Genomic DNA, 16067 nt, shown 5'->3' on the forward strand with positions numbered 1-16067 from the left:
TTATTAACAATTGTTGGCCAACCAGAGTGGTCCTGCCTCAGTTGGAACAGGGTCCTGAAGGCCCCCTGGTCAGCCAGGCATTAGCCCTTTAGATGTTGAATCAGGAGGTCAGAGGGAGCCAGGCAAAGTCCTCACGGCAAGGACAAATTTACCATGCAAGGCAAAATTATTTCAGTATTTTTACAGCCTGTTTGGTCACATTGTTGTAAAGGGGTTAAAGGTTGGCCTTGGCCCTGTGGCATCTGCAAAAACACTCACCTCTACCTGAAAGTCTCAGGAACACTCTTTGCATAGCTCCCCTGTCTCCCACATCTCCAGAGTGCAGATGCTCAGCTTCAGACCACCTACACCCCGAACCCTCTCCCTTGCTGAGTCCAGGATTCCCAGGACCCCTGGAGCATGTGAGGCCAGAGTGGCTCTAGGAGAGGAGGATGAGCTGAACAGAAGCTGAGGGAGGGCCTGGCCTGTGCACAGTGTGGAGATGGGTAGGGTAGTCAGTCCCTGCCCCTTGATTCTGCCACTATCTCAGGGTAAGTCAATCACCCACCCACCCACTGCTCCAGAACCCAGAACTACCAGCTTCCTCCCTCCCCGCCCTCAGAAATCAAACAGCTTTTTTTTAAAAAAAATATTTATTTAGTTGTAGATGAACACACCATATCTTTATTTATTTTTAATGTGGTGCTGAGGATACCCAGTGTCTCACACATGCGAGGCAGGCACTTTACCACTGAGCTACAGCCCCAGCCCCCTAACAGCTTGTTTTTCCAAGTCCTCAAACACAAAACTTCACACACACTCTCTCTCCTCCCCTGGACAGTAGGGCCAGTTGCCCTTGACCCTTCCCTAGTGTTGTTATATGGGCTATAACTTCCGCATGGCCAGCCCTATTTCTATTCATTTCAGCTGTTCTTTATTTCTTTTTTTCCTCCTTTCCTGACTTGTTGTTGTTGTTGTTGGTGGTGGTGGTGATGGTACAATTTTTTAAATTGAGGTGAATTTCACATAATATTTCATAATAACATAAACTTAACCATTTTAAGATACATAATTCATTGCATTCAGTACATTGAACACATCTCTCTAGATTCAAAATTATTTTTATCACCCTAAAAGGAAATTCTGTACTCATCAAGTGATTGCTCTCCATTTTCCCCTCCCACCCAGCCCATAGCAACATCAATATGTACACTGCCTCCATGAATTTACCTGTTCTGGATATTTCATGTACATGGAAACATACGATGTGTGGTATTTTGTGTCTGGCTACTTTTACCTAGCATAATGTTTTTGAGGTTCATCACACTGTAACATCTAGAAAGACTTTGTTACTTTTATGGTTGAATAACATTCCATTGTATGTAGGTGCCACGATTTTTTTTAATCCATTTATTCATTGGGCTCTCTCCACTTTTTGACTCTTAATAGCACTTCTATGAACAGGGTAGACACATAAATATTTAAGTACCTGTTTTCTATTTTGGGGGCTATATACCCAAGCAATGTTACTGAGTTATAAATTAATTCTATGATTAACTTTTTCAGGAACCATTAAACTATTTTCCAGAAAAGCCATTTTACATTTCATCAGCAATATACTAGGTTACAATTTAATATCTTTACCAGATGTTAATTTTTTCTCCTTCTCTCCCACCCTTAATTATAGCTATCCTAGTGGGAATAAAGAAGACCTCCTTGTGGCTTTTGTTTGATTCATCTAAAGACAATGATAAAATCTTTTCATGTGCTTATTGTTTATTTGTAGATTTAGCTTGGAGAAATATATATTCAAATCCTTTACCCCCTTTTTTTTTTTGTCTTGGTACCCAGGGGTGCTTTACCACCAAGTTATATCCCCAGCCCTTTTAATTTTTTATTCCAAGACAGAGTCTCACTAAATTGCTGAGGCTGGCCTCCAACTTGTGATCTCCTGCCTCAGCCTTCTGAGCCGCCGGGATTACAGGCATGCTAATGTCGGCTGAGTCCTTTGCCCACTTAAAAAAATTAGATTATTTGCCTTTTTATTGTTGAGTAATAATAGTTCTTTACTCTAGATGCCAGACCTTATCAGACATAGTATTTATATTTTCTCCATTCTTTACATTGCCTTTTCACATGATACTGTCCTTTGATGCAGACAAGTTTTTTAAAATTTTGATGAAGTTGTTTATCCTTCTTTTATTGCTTATGCATTTATATCTCTAAGAACCTCTTACCAAATCCAATATTATGAAATGTACCCCTGTGTTTTCCCCTAAGAGTTTATGTTTTCCGCTCTTTTATGTGGTTGCTGATCAATTTTGAGTTATTTTTTGCATATTTTGTGAGGTAAGGATCTAAATTCATTCTGTGTGGGTGTGTGTATCTAGTTTTGTGGCACCACTCATTGAAGACACTGTGCTTTCCCCATTGAATGGTCTTGGCATCCTCCTGCATTTCTTGTCTATTAATTCATTTATTTTGTATTCCATTTTATCATCATTAATGGCTTAAAGGCTATACCTCTTTTATTATTTTTACACTAGTTGTTCTAATTTTACAGTGTGCACCTTTGATATTTTCTAGTCTAGTTTTGCTGTGGTTTCAGTGTATGTGTCCCTCCAAAATACATGTTGGAATTTACCCTATGGTTTGAACAGATGAGTCCTTTAGGAGGTGATTTAAGAAAGTGAAGAACTCATGGATGGAATTAATATTCTTATAAAAGCACTTGCTGGTTTATCCTTTTTCTTTTTCTCTTTTTGCCTCTCCATCACATGAGGACCTAGTGTTTGTTTCTTCACCTGTGGAGGATGAAGCAACAAGGCACCATCGCAATCTTGAAAGCAGAGAATGAGCACTTACCAGACACCAAGTCCACTGGTACCTTGATCTTGGACTTCCCAGCCTCTTAGAACTCTGAGAAATACATTTCTATTATTTACAAATTATCCAGCCTAAGGCATTTTGTTATAACATCAGGAATGGACAAAGACAACTTCAAATACTATCTTATCACTTAATGTATAATGTAAAGACTTTATAAGAACATATTTCTACTCCTGTTTTTCTATCCTTGTGTTATTGATGTTGTAGATTTTATTTCTATATGTTAAAGCTATGTAATATATTGCTATTATGTTTGCTTTAGATTATATTTTAAAGAAATATTTTTAAAATGTCTCATATTTACTATCTCTAGAGCTTACATTGCTGTGTATAAATTCAAGTTTCTATCTGGTATCATTCCTTTCTGTTTTATAAACTTCCTTTAATATTTTTTATTGTGTAGATCTTCTGGTTAAAAAAAAAAATTTAGCTCTTTGTTGTCTGAGAAAAAAATTTTCTTTGTCCCATTTTTCCTCCATGGTACTAGGAATTGAGCTCAGAGCACTTTACCACAGAGCTACATTCTGGACCCACTTGTATTATATATATATATATTTTTTTTAAAAAAAAAACTCTTTTTTTAAGCATTTATTTTTTAGATGTAGATGGACACAACACAAGGCCTTTATTTTTATGTGGTGCTGAGGTTTGAACCCAGGTCCCGCCTAGGCTAGGCAGCGCTCTACCGCTGAGCCACAATCCTAGCCCCCTGTATTTTATATTTTGAGACACGGTTCAACCAAGTTGCTGTGGCTGGTCTCAAACTTACAATCCTCCTGCCTCAGCTTTCTGACTTATGTCATGACTTACAGGTAGATATAGAATTCTAGATTGCAGTGCTTTCCCCTTCTCCTTCTGCTTGTTCTTTTCATCATTGTAAAGATGTTATTCCATTAAATTCTAATTTGAATTGTTTTTGATGTCTGCAATTATTTCTCAGTTCTCCAGTACATAAAGTGTATTTTTCTGCTTTAAATTTTGTCTATTTCTTACTGGGTTCCAGTGATTTGATTATGAAGTGTTTGTTTGATGTGGTTTACTTTTTTCCCCCCTGCTTTGGATATATTGAGCTTCTTGGATTTATAAGTTTATAATTTCATTAAATTTGAAATGTTTGGGGCTATTATGTCTATAAGCCATTGTTCCCGGTCCTTTGTTAGAACTCCACTTTTGTGTATAACGTCAAATCATTTGACATTGTTTCACAGGTCATTGAGGCTCTTTCTCTCCCCACCCCCTTTCTGTGTGTGTGTGTGTGTGTGTGTGTGTGTGTGTGTGTGTATTTCTCTCTGTGTGCCTTACTTTGGATGGTTTCATTGTCATGTCTTCAATTCAGATATTTCTACAATGCCCAAATTCCTGTTAAGCCCCACCAGTGAGTTATTTATTTCATGTGTTGTATTTTTTAGCTCTTGGAAGTACCATTTGGTTCTTTTTGAATATCCTCTATTTCCCTCCTATGTTCATGTTTTCCTTTAAATCCTTTGCATATTAAGGTTCTTTTTATTTTCTTGTCTACTACTTTCATTATCGCTGTCATTTCTGGGTTTCTAGTTCTATCTACCGAGTTTCCCCCTGATTTTAGGTTAAATTCCCCCATTATTTGCATGTCTGGTAGTTTTGAACATTCTAAATTTTATGTCGTTGGATGTCTGTATTTTTGTTGTCCTTTAAAAAATGATGCCTTTGGTTTGGCTGGCACATGGTAGTGGGGATGAACTTCCTCTTTCTGAGGTTTATTTCTGAACTTTGTTGGGGACATCTTTGGAGTTAGCTCTATTCTAAGGCTAATTCAGTCCTTGTGCTTATGTGCAACACTTATGTGATTTCTATTAAAAGGTCTCTTCACATTGACCAGTTGAAATTCAAAATGTCTCTCAACTCTGTGATTCCCAGCTCCCCCGGCAGTTCTTTGACTAGCCAGGTTGAGTTCCACCTTCTGCATATGCAACTTAGTATTCAGCAACTTAGCCCTTCTGCTATCATATTCCCTCCTCTATGCTATGCTGCCTAATGATCTTGCCAGCCAAGCAAGACCACTGTGCCCTGCTTGGGTTCCTTCTCAGGGTGCTTCCATTCAGAAAGACTGCCCACAGACGATGATATGGCTTGCCCCATTGGTTCCTTTCTTTTAGCCATCACGGTCCTGTTGAGCAATTTCTGAACATAATGATTTCATACATTGTGTGCAATTTTTAAGTTGTCTACAATAGGAAAATAAGTCCAGTGTCAGTTACTTGGGTTTGGTAGAAGTGGAAATCTCTATAGTCTCTCTACAAGAAGAACATTCAATATAATGATTTGCTTCTCCAATCCCTTCTCAGGAGGCTGGGTGCAAGCAGCAGAGCTGTCTATGGCTGATTAAACAGAAAAGAAATCTTAAAAGGGTCGTAGGTAGCTCACAGGACTGTGGGAGAGCTAGGGAAGCTGCTCAAGATAGGAATGGTGTCCAATCCACGACTCAGGAAGGGTTCTGATAAGAAAACCATTTTGGGTACCATTGCTGTCACCAAATTCTAGACAATACATGTGTACAGTTGTCACTTCTGAATCAGAAACTCAATTATACCACATCTACCACTGCTGCCTTCCCTGATGTGCCACTTCCTGTGTCAGGAACTGAATTGTGTACTCACCACTGAAGCTGCCCCTGCAGAGAGGATGCCTTGTATTTAACCCCAGTGATACTAGCTCTTGAGTCTGTCAAGGAAATCAAGAATTTTGAATGTCCAGAGTTCAATAGAAACCACATGAGTGTTGCATATAAGCAGAAGGACTAAATTAGCCTTAGAAGAGAGCTAACTCCAAAGCCTTGCAAAGTAGAAGATTCTCCTACTTGAAAGGTGGTTCTGATATTCAGTGGCCAAAACATCCATTATGGAGGAATAGGCCAAGTGAGTCTTGGAATTGAAGGATAGGGTAAAATTGATAATTTAATTCCTATAAGGGTGGCTGTGATATATTGGAGTTTATGGAAGGGGATCACCCCTTCAGATCATATATTTCACTCCAGCAACCTCTAGAATGTGTCCTTTCCTATAATTAGTTCAGCAATGGGTTGTGATGTGACCAGTCCTAAAGACTGGTATCCTGAACTCAGGTTGCCTCAGCAGACAGAAATGAAGATGGCAAACCATTTAAAGTGAGGCAACCTTTTTTTAAAAAAAATATTTTATTAGTTTATTAGGACCTTTCTATATTTATATGTGGTGCTGAGAATTGATCCCAGTGCCTCACACTTGCTAGGCAAGCGCTCTACCACTGAGCCACAATCCCAGCCCCAAAGTGAGACAATCTTGTTGAATTTTTTTTCCCAATCATTCTGATCTTTAATGACCATTGAGCTTTAGGCAATTGCTGCAGTGTTTAAGATTACATGAATACCTTAACTCAAAATATTGTACAATGTACATGAAATCTGAGTCTTAAGAGAGGAAAGATGAAGATGGGAGGCGTTAGTGGGAAGGAAAAGAGAAAAACGTATGGCATATGGCACAATGCTATGAAGGAAATCCTAGAGAGCCCTGGGGAGTGAAGAGGCTGTAGTTTGAAGATATGGGGCATGAGTGGCAGAAAGAATCATCATGGACAAGTAACACAGCACCAGGGTAAAATGGTGATATTCATTTTATTTACTCATCAATAATCTCTAAGAAAGGAGGGCCAGAGAGAGAAGAGGAGGTAGACTTAGAATGAGGGATTTGGAGAGAGCAAGGATTCCAGTATTGACAAACTGATATCTGGAACAAACCATGGATTTTACATGGATCCTTCTTACCTTGACATCGGCTTCTTCCCCAGATCCTTTATTTCCATTGTAGCTGGGTGGGGGAGCTACATTGAAAGGTGGGCAATATCTAGGTATAATGGATATTGCTGGTTGCCTCCCCAGCATAGATGCCCCCCAGCACACACCTGCCACCCCATTTGCAAGAACCATAGAATCTGGATAGGAATGAAATCTCATGCCTGGGTGGAAATGACTGATGGACCAAATCAGGACCAATTGTCACCATGATGAGTTTAGAGATGGACAGTACCCCTAACCTAAGGCAACAGCCACCTGACTTTTTGCTGGCCACCATGATTGGTTTAGGGATGAACGAAGTTGATATGATCAGAGAAAGACCCAGGCTTTTGTTCAATAGTGGGTCAAGAAACAGTCCTCCTGGAAGTATGGTAATGAAGGTAGTAATGAAAACCCTCTCCACACTGTGATGAAACCCTATGAATTCTATCATTTAAATACAACTGAAACCCATGCTCTCCTCTTCCTGTTCATGGCCATGCTTGGTTCAGACTCACATGATCCCTCTCTGCATCACTCTCCTACTTTCCACATCTATACTTCAGTCCCAGAATGTTCTCAAATGACAGACACGAACTTGCTACTTTCCTACAAAATTTTTTGATCCCTGATCAGTATAGAACAAGGCAAGCAGTATGAGCTTTGACAACATATCATTTTGAAATAGCTGTGTAACTTTGGGCAAGTTTTTTTTTCTTTATTAATTTTTTTAAAGTTGTAGATGGACATAATACCTTTATTTCATTTATTTTTATGTGGTGCTGAGGATTGAACCCAGTGCCTCTCACTTGCTAGATGAGCACTCTACCACTGAGCCACAACCCCAGTCATCTTTCCATCTTTACTTCTTTTTGTAATTTAGTTTCATTTTCTTAGCTATTTGGCTATTTCATGAATGGCCAACATCTTCCAGGCCCACATTATCCAGTTTAGTTAGTAACAGAGAGGACACTCTTGTGAATCTCAAATTCAAAATGTTCAGGAAAGGGTTTTGCTTATCTCATCTTACATTAGTACTCTCCTAGGGCCAATCAACAGGTATCAGGGCAAGAAGTATAAAGAGCAGCTTCCATGTAAACCCCACAATTACAGAGATGAAATCAGAAAGAACACTGAGCAGAAGCAAATGGTGGTATTCCGGAGAGATAAACCAACAGCTCCCCAGGACAGTGGCTGGGTGCAGAACAACGCAACTGCATTGCAAATTCTTGTCTCGTCCATCTATCACATCCTTGCTTTTGCGACCACTGCTTGCCTCAGTACTGCCTTTGTCTCTTGCTAGGCAGTGTCACCTCTCTGGGTAGATGCACACGTAATGGGCACAGAGTTTGACAAAGAGAAGTCACATCTGTAAAAAGAGAAAACTGCTCTTTATTGTAATGGACACAGCCTTGAGCCAGAGCTATGGGTCAGGGGTGTCCTTTGTCCTAGCCTTCACTTTTGTACAGTGCACAGACCGTCCAACCAGATGGGGTCCTGCCTTCAGGAGGCTTTCATGTGGCTTTCAGAAGCCCCTGGACTGGCTGCATCATATGACACACAGTTACGTACAAATGGTTCCCATGCATCACTAACCCTGCCTTCTGTTCACCTTAGATAGTTCACCATTACCAGGAGGTTGTATTTGCTTCTTGTCATGGAGCAGGACTGACTTCCCCTCCAGGCATTTCCCCCTTTCTCCTATTAGCCTTTTAAAAACCTCAGACCAATGACACTGCTTCTACAAATCCTTTAGCACACCCAGGCTATGCACAACCGCCTCCTCTGCATTTCCAGAAGCCCGTTCTTTATTCTCTACCACAGCACTGATCACATTATGTAGTAATTATCTGTTTGCTCATCAGTTCCTTTCCGCTCCCCTCCAGTGACTGTGGCTTGCCAGCTCTTCGTCCCCTGTCCAGGAATAAAGCGTGGCTTCTAGTAGACCTCAATACACACTTGTTAAACAGAATACTGAATGAATCAATGACGAAGAGGAAGGAGGGAGTAGGGGGAAAAGAGAAGGAGAACGCCACGTAGAAAAGTTCTCTGTTCTCACACAGACCTGTGTCTGTTTCAACACTTGCAATTCAAACAAAAGGAAAAAGGCAAGCAGAGATCCTATGAGATGCTTAGAAACAGAATTCCTTCCTGTTCCTCAAATCCCAACATTTGAGAACTGCCTTTGTTTTTTTTTTTTTTTTTTACCAATTGGGGCATCATCTTCTTTGCCCCTGGGAAAGCAAGTTTACTGCCCAGGGCTGTTTGGTCCTCCAGCTAAAGCAGTCAGGGGCTGACATGGGGGCATTCCAAATAACCCCTTCTCTACTCCACTTCCACACCAAGATGGGATTGGTCCCAGAGCTCTAAGTATTCCTGGCAGACCATTTGGCATTACTGTGGGCCAAAGGAATGAGGTCACTGTCACCAGTGAAGTCACTACTGAATGATTCATCCCACATCAGTTCCCCATTTGGAGTGCACTGACATTCCCAGAGCTTTTCCCACAGCACCCAGAGCCCAGGGTCCCTGTGAAATGAGCTTATATTTATAGAACAGAAAACTGAGGCCCAAAGAAGGGAAGTGACATTCTCAAGGTAACACTGTTAACTCATGTCAGAGCTGGGACCAAATTCAGCTCTTCTGGCTCAGTGCCCTCCAGAAGTTCCTTAACTTCTTCTGGTAGATCCTCCTTCTATATACTAGCCCTCAAAATGCTCGGGGCTGGGGATGTGGCTCAAGCGGTAGCGCGCTCGCCTGGCATGCGTGCGGCCCAGGTTCGATCCTCAGCACCACATACCAACAAAGATGTTGTGTCTGCCGATAACTAAAAAAATAAATAAATTAAAAAAAAAACAAACAAAAAAACCCCAAAATGCTGCCTGAGCAAATGGTACTGCAAACAAATAGTGGGACAAGCCCTCCTCTCTTTCCTTTTAAGAAAAAGTGGCAACACTTGAATTTGAGGCATTGTACTTTTCCTGTCATCCAATGCATACAAAGTATCTTCCAAACTCACGGCATTAAGGGCGGCATATACCTACTCTCAGATGCAACGGGTGGGATCTGGAGAGATGCTTAATATGGATCCACAAGAAATTTCCATTAACCCTTGAAGTCTTCCTGGGAGATTGGACATCAATTGGACATCAAATTGTGCATCAAGTCCTTGAGTGCCAAGAGTAGCTGGAAGCCTTTGGATAACCACATCACCTCTCTTAGCAGTTTACTCACCTAAAACCTAAGGGCCATGGTCCAAGTGACCTCCATGCTGCTTCTCAACACAGCATTTTCTAATGCTGTGAATCGATGAAAGGAAGCAATTTCCCTCAAGTCAGCAAGCTGGGGACAGAGGTGCGGTGCCGTGTCAGCGTGGAATGCTCTTACCTCCATTTCCCAATGTTCAAAGCAGCAGTGTTGGCTGGAGAACCAGACCTGGCCAGACGGGTGTTTTCTTGCTTTGCCAGACAGAGGGGCGGGGGATGCTGCTTGGATCACAGGCACGTGAGGGTATCACTTCTCAGACATCACAACAGAATCCCTAGGAGGGACACTTAAGACCTAAAGGGGGCCTAGGAGAATGTCACCTCCGGGGGGAGCACAGGTACATTTGCCGCTACCGGAGTCCCTTTTCTGGCTGATTGGGGGTGCTTCAACGGTTCGACACGCTGTCTCTCTCTTAGTCACCAGTTTTATAGAAAATGATTCAAGCTCGTGCTGTGAAAGGTGTGGGGGTGGTGGAGGAGACTAAGCAATAAACCAGGAGTCCCTGCCTTCCAGCTCAGGACCCCACCCCCACTCAGGACGCCTTCTAAATTATTTTTTAATCCTCTTGGCCTTTCTTTCTCTTTGATTTCTAGTTCCCTTGTGCACTTAGAGGCCGATAGGACGGCTCTTGCCTCCCGGGTGGACTTTCAATATATATGTATAATTTTGCATGACTCTTGCGTCATCGTTGAAGTCGTCGTGCTTCCCTGAGCGGCCTCCTAGCCGTCTCCCCGTCTCCCGGCACCGGGTCCTGTGGATGCTTCCCGGCGTTGCGGGCACTTTAGCGAGGAGCCCTCGGTTCCCAGCCAGCGCTTCCCTCCGGCCCCCTCCCCCGCCTCGCCCTCCTCCCTCTCCTCCCGGGCTCCTCCTCCTCGCCGCTCCGCGCCGTCCTCGCGGGGAGTCAAGCTAGGGTGAGCGGCAGGCCGAGCGGCGGCAGGGCGGGGGCGCGGGGCGCGCGGCCGCACTCGGGGGAGGCGCCGGGGCCCGCCCTCCTCCGGGGCTGAGCCGGGCGGGGGCCGGGGCCGGCGCGGGGCGGGGAGAGCCGCCTGGCCCCTCCCCTCCCCTCCGCCGCCCTCCCCAAAGTTGCCGTCTCCCCCGGGGCCGGACAGTCTTATGATCCAGCGGATCCTCCTGGGGAGGCCGGGCCGGGGAGAGGGCGCGGGCACCGAGCGGCGGGGGCAGAGGGCGGGCGCGGCGACCGGGGCCGGGCCGGGGATCCGGGCCACGACCGAGGCGGCGGCAGCGCCCCGGGCCCGCCGCCCCCTCCCCTCCAGTGAGGGGAGCTGCTGCATGGGGCCGGGGGGGCGGCCCTGCTGCGCCGAGCGGCGGCGACGGCGGCGGACCCCCCAGGCGGGCTGGGGCTGAGCCCGGGGCCGGGGCTGGGGCTCCGGGGGGACCATGCCCGGAGGCCGGCCGGCCGCAGCATGGCTCACGGGCCTGGCGCGCTGATGCTCAAGTGCGTGGTGGTCGGCGACGGGGCGGTGGGCAAGACGTGCCTGCTCATGAGCTATGCCAACGACGCCTTCCCGGAGGAGTACGTGCCCACCGTCTTCGACCACTACGCAGGTAAGACTCGGAACTGCTGACTAAGGGGCCGCTCCCCGGGCCGGGAACTTTAGAGCAACTTTGGCGGAGCCCCCGGGCTGCCTCCCCTGAGCGCACTCCCCACCCCTCCCCCGCCGCGCCCTCCACTAGGCAGACGGCCCCACCCCCGAGGCTGTGTGTCCCACCACCCATTGCTGCAGCTCCCACCCCACTTTCTCGCCCCCTCTCTCGCCCTTGCTCCCCACACTTCCCGGTCCCCTCTGCGCCCTCCTTGACCTTCCCACAGCTGCCTCCCCTATTGCCCCAAGCCCCTGGGAGAACCGTTTGAGGGTTCCGGGTGAAACGTGTCTTTGGGACTTGGGAGCAGTGGCTGGATAGCTGGGGGCCATATCACATCCCAACTCCTGCCACTTCACAGCGAGACTTGCGCAAAGGAAAAGTGGGTGACATCTCCCGGGGAATGCCCACATGCCACCAACTGGGTTGGGAGAGGAGGGTTCTGGTGGGGAGGGAAATTGCCCCAGAGTCCAGGTCATTGTGAGCTTCTCTCCCCACCCCCACTTCTGTCCTTGCAGTCAGCGTTACCGTGGGGGGCAAGCAGTACCTCCTGGGACTCTATGACACGGCCGGACAGGTGAGTGTCTTGGCCTCTGGCCGACAACTCCTCCTTTCCCCGGATTCTTTGTGGCTCTGAAGGGCCTTTGGAAACTGAGGTGCCTAGGTGGGAGGGTGTGTCCATCCGGATCAGGTCTTTTCTCAAGTCAGCACATTAGGAAAACAAACAAAACACGGAGACAGGCCCGTGTGAACCCCTTGACTGTGAAAGTTTTTGCCTGTGTGGGTCCTTCTGTGTGGGTCCCAACTCCTGTTGCAAAGTGGCAGTGGCCAATGGTGAAGCGCCCTTATTTTTAGTTGCAGATGACCAGGTCTCCCCCTCACAGCCTCTGTCTGGTCCCTCATTGGTGAGTGGTCTGCCTGCCGGAGGAGCCTGATTGGTGGGAAATGGCATCATCTAACATGATGGGAAGGCATTTGGTCCTGGTTATGTTTATTACAACATCATTGCACTCTGGGACTCCAGTCCCTGAAAACGTAATTTGTGGTGTCACCAGATACCACAGGGAAAAAGAAAAGAAACAACAACCAGCCAGCCACTCCCTGGGGTGGGTGTGAGGGAGAAGGGTAAGGAGTTCAGTGTGAATCTTAGAGGAAAAGCTTTTTCCCCTCAGGAGGGCCAGGTGACTTTGTTTGGGTTTTCTTTGGAGAGATTACTGTGCAGAAGGAAAATGCACACTTCTCCAGCTGCAGCCTCTGGCCAGTGTTTGTGAATCAGAAGTGGCCAGACGGTGCTCCTAAAGGAGTAAGGCCATCTCTCTCTCTCCCTTTCCCAGCTCCACCCTCTTCCCAGACCCTGTTTTGCTCTAAGGCTCAGATGATTGTGTGATGAAGTTTTGCAGAATCCAGTTCTATGATTTGACCTGAACACTCAAGCAGAAGTTTTCTGGTGTCAGGCTGACTTGAATTGGTGAGGGTATATGAGCAGCTGAAAGCCTTGAGATCTTTCAGGGTACAGTTTCCTTATCTGTAAAACGAGGTTAAAAAAAAAAAAAGACCATCCCCCCTGTAGATACTTTGTGCCATATGCCAGCTGCTGAGCCCAGCACATACTTGGTACTCAGTAAAAGAAGTGCTGTTCTTTGTAGCTTTCTATATTTGGCTTTCAGAATTGTGGTACTTAGTTGGCTTCTGTGTTAGATTCTGAAAAATGACATGGGGGAGTACCTTAATGTGGTCTTGGCTTCTAAACTGTTAAGATAGAGGAATATCTGAAAATGGAGAACTGCTGGCTGTTCAAGGTGCCAGAGGTTACCCCCTTTTACTGGCCTAACTCCACGTAACAGTTCTTGGCTTCCCAGGGCTCCTTTTAGTTGCCTACCTTGTAGTTGTTGCTCTTTCTACCTTTGTGAGAAGGTATGGAGGGCAAGAGGCAGAGCCCATTCAATCAAAGAAGACCAATTTTTAAGAAGTACAGTTAAAGGGCTGGGGTTGTAGCTCAGTGGGCAGAGCGCTTGCCTAGCATGCATGAGGCACTGAGTTCAATCCCTGGCACCACATAAAAATAGACAAATAAAATAAAGGTGTTATGTCCATCTACAACTAAAAAAATTTTAAAAAGAAGTACAATAAACAAAAGGTTGGCATGATTGGTTGAAAGAGAAATGTTTTAAAAAATTGTCTCTAATTTTAACTTCTTTCACTACCTCCCCTTCTCTTATCTCTTTTACCTGTCACTATGATCATTTTTTGACCATGTGTCCTATTCAGCTGAATATGTGTATGTCAGAGCTGTTCTGTGCACTCACAGAGCCAACTGATATTTGCAGAGTGCCTTCTGCATGTCACACTGAGGCAACCACTTGAAAATAATTACCTTATTTACTCCATGAGACAACCTCCCCTTCTGCAGATGGTGAAATGGGCTCAGAGAAGCTGAGTTGCTTGCCTAAGGTCACATAGCTACTGTGAGGTGCTGCAAGGATTAAGATGTGTGTCTGAATCCACACCCATTTGAGGTGGTTATGCACACAGGAAGTCATGAGAAGTGCTGAGATGTGCCCCCCCTCCCCACCCTTGGTTGGTCAGATTGTGTGCATAGAAATGATACCTGGAGTCTTTACAGCCATTCTCAGAATGGGGGCTGTATGCCATCTTTACAGACCAGAGAACTTAAATCCAAATGAATACCCCAAATGAAGCCCACTCAGAGAACCAGGGATTCCCATATGTCATTCTAATTGCTATTTCCAGCAGAGGATTATAATATGTATACTAAGATCAACATAAGGCTTGTATAGTACTGTTTTTACTCAGTTGTGGGACACCATTCTGTTGGCCCAAATAAATGTTAGGCCCCTTCGTGTTTCTCCTAGTGGCTAAGACTTTGTTTTTGGATCAAAGTTAGTGATACTTGATCTCTCTAACTAATAAGCAAATGATAAGACCAAGTGATAAGTGCCTTCTGTGCACCTAATATTATGTTAAGCATCTGGGGAATGCAAAAGGGTAAATTTAAGATAGGGATCTGATGTCAGCATAGGTGGAAGTATCTGAATCACATGCCTGTTCATATGTCTTATGTAGGAGATTTCTGTATTATGCTTGATCATAAAGACCCCATGCCTCTATGAATCACTATCAGAAGAATCTTATATAATAATTATAAATAAATACGTATACAAACATAGGCGCGCGCACAACACACACACACACACACACACACACACACACACACACATATATAGAAAAATTTAAGCCCAGTAGGCAGCAGAGGAAAGCCCATGGGATTTGAAACCACCAGTCATGTGATTCTAGCTGTTATTTACCTTCTTTGTAAGAGTAAACACATGGATAGTGAGACTCTAAGCTATCTTAAATTCTTTAATGTATATAAAAGTAGTTGACACTGTTCTTCATGAACAATAGATGTATAAAAGGTAGTACAAGAAATTATTGTGCTCTACTATGGGCAATTTAATGGGGGAAGGGGCCACAGGTCGAAGAGGACAGTGCATTATGCCTGGAGTTGATAGAAAGTCCACTAGAAGGCCAGGTCTAGAATCTTTTCAGTGGAGGTATGGAGCCTCACCCCTGTTTATAGAAGAGAAATGTCCAAGAGTTCTATGTGGAATTTGAGAAGTGGCATATGTAGGCTTTAGTTGGCTTATTTTTCAGGGAGGTGAGATGGGATGAGGAGGAAGCTCAGAGCACTGGAAAGCAGTTGCTTTCTCTCCAAAATGTTGCTTATGCACATGGGCACTTGCTGGACCTGTTTAAATAACCGCAGCACCTCCCCCAGGTTGGCCCCTCTTGTCTTCTTGCTTCCTCTTGGCCTTCTCAGTGACTCCAGTCAAGTTCAAAGCTACAACCCAATTTACATATTTGGAATCTACCAATCAAGGAATGATCGAAGTAAGGTGAACTTTTTTCTTCTAGAGAAAACTGCTTTTCATTTGACCTCTGCTGCTGTTGGGGGAGGGGGGTCAGGGAGGAGAGAGGGAGGGAGGGAGGGAGAGAGAGAGAGAGAGAGAGAGAGAGAGAGAGAGAGAGATTGAGAAACTGAGAAATATAAAGTGTGTTGGATATCAGTGCCCATCATTTGCTCTGCCTAGGGACATTCCTCATCGTCCCAACTTACTCACTAGCATCACTGCCAAAGGGAAGTCCTCCCTGCTCTTGGCTGAGCCCATGGGTGGTCCAAAGGCAGTGTGACATTTGGACTGCCAAGCGTTTTGGAGTGAAAGTTAAGGGAAGCCCCTCCCTCCTCACTGGGAGCCTTGCAGGGAAGTCTGGCTTTGGGCCAAGGTCTCCGTGGAGTTTCTCCTTTTTTGCCCAGTGTTTGGAACTTTGGCAGGGGCTCTGCTCTATCCCCACTGTCTTCTCGGGGACTGAGAGGTGGGATTTTCCCTTCTGCCTCTGCCCTACTTGGAACAAGGGGGAAATGGGAAGAATTCCTTCTATCCAGACAAGCCAGTGGGGAGCTGCTTGGCAAGCTGCTCTCCAGCTTGGGCTCCAGGCTGATCTCTTAATCCTTGGCAGGAAG

At 45.1% G+C, this 16067-nt stretch overlaps 1 protein-coding gene across 1 annotated transcript in view; it reads left to right on the forward strand.

Moving 5' to 3' along the window:
* The first annotated feature begins 10958 nt into the window (after positions 1 to 10958).
* The window catches only part of Rhoq (ras homolog family member Q), a 32327-nt gene continuing 27218 nt past the window's right edge, over positions 10959 to 16067 (forward strand). Inside the window, exons 1-2 of the mRNA XM_026385764.2 lie at positions 10959 to 11488; positions 12043 to 12101. Coding sequence (XP_026241549.2) covers positions 11347 to 11488; positions 12043 to 12101 — 201 coding nt within the window. The 5' untranslated portion in view covers positions 10959 to 11346. The remainder of the gene's footprint in view (positions 11489 to 12042; positions 12102 to 16067) is intronic.

Source organism: Urocitellus parryii, chromosome 12 (assembly GCF_045843805.1).
Source record: "Urocitellus parryii isolate mUroPar1 chromosome 12, mUroPar1.hap1, whole genome shotgun sequence".
NCBI lineage: Eukaryota > Metazoa > Chordata > Mammalia > Rodentia > Sciuridae > Urocitellus > Urocitellus parryii.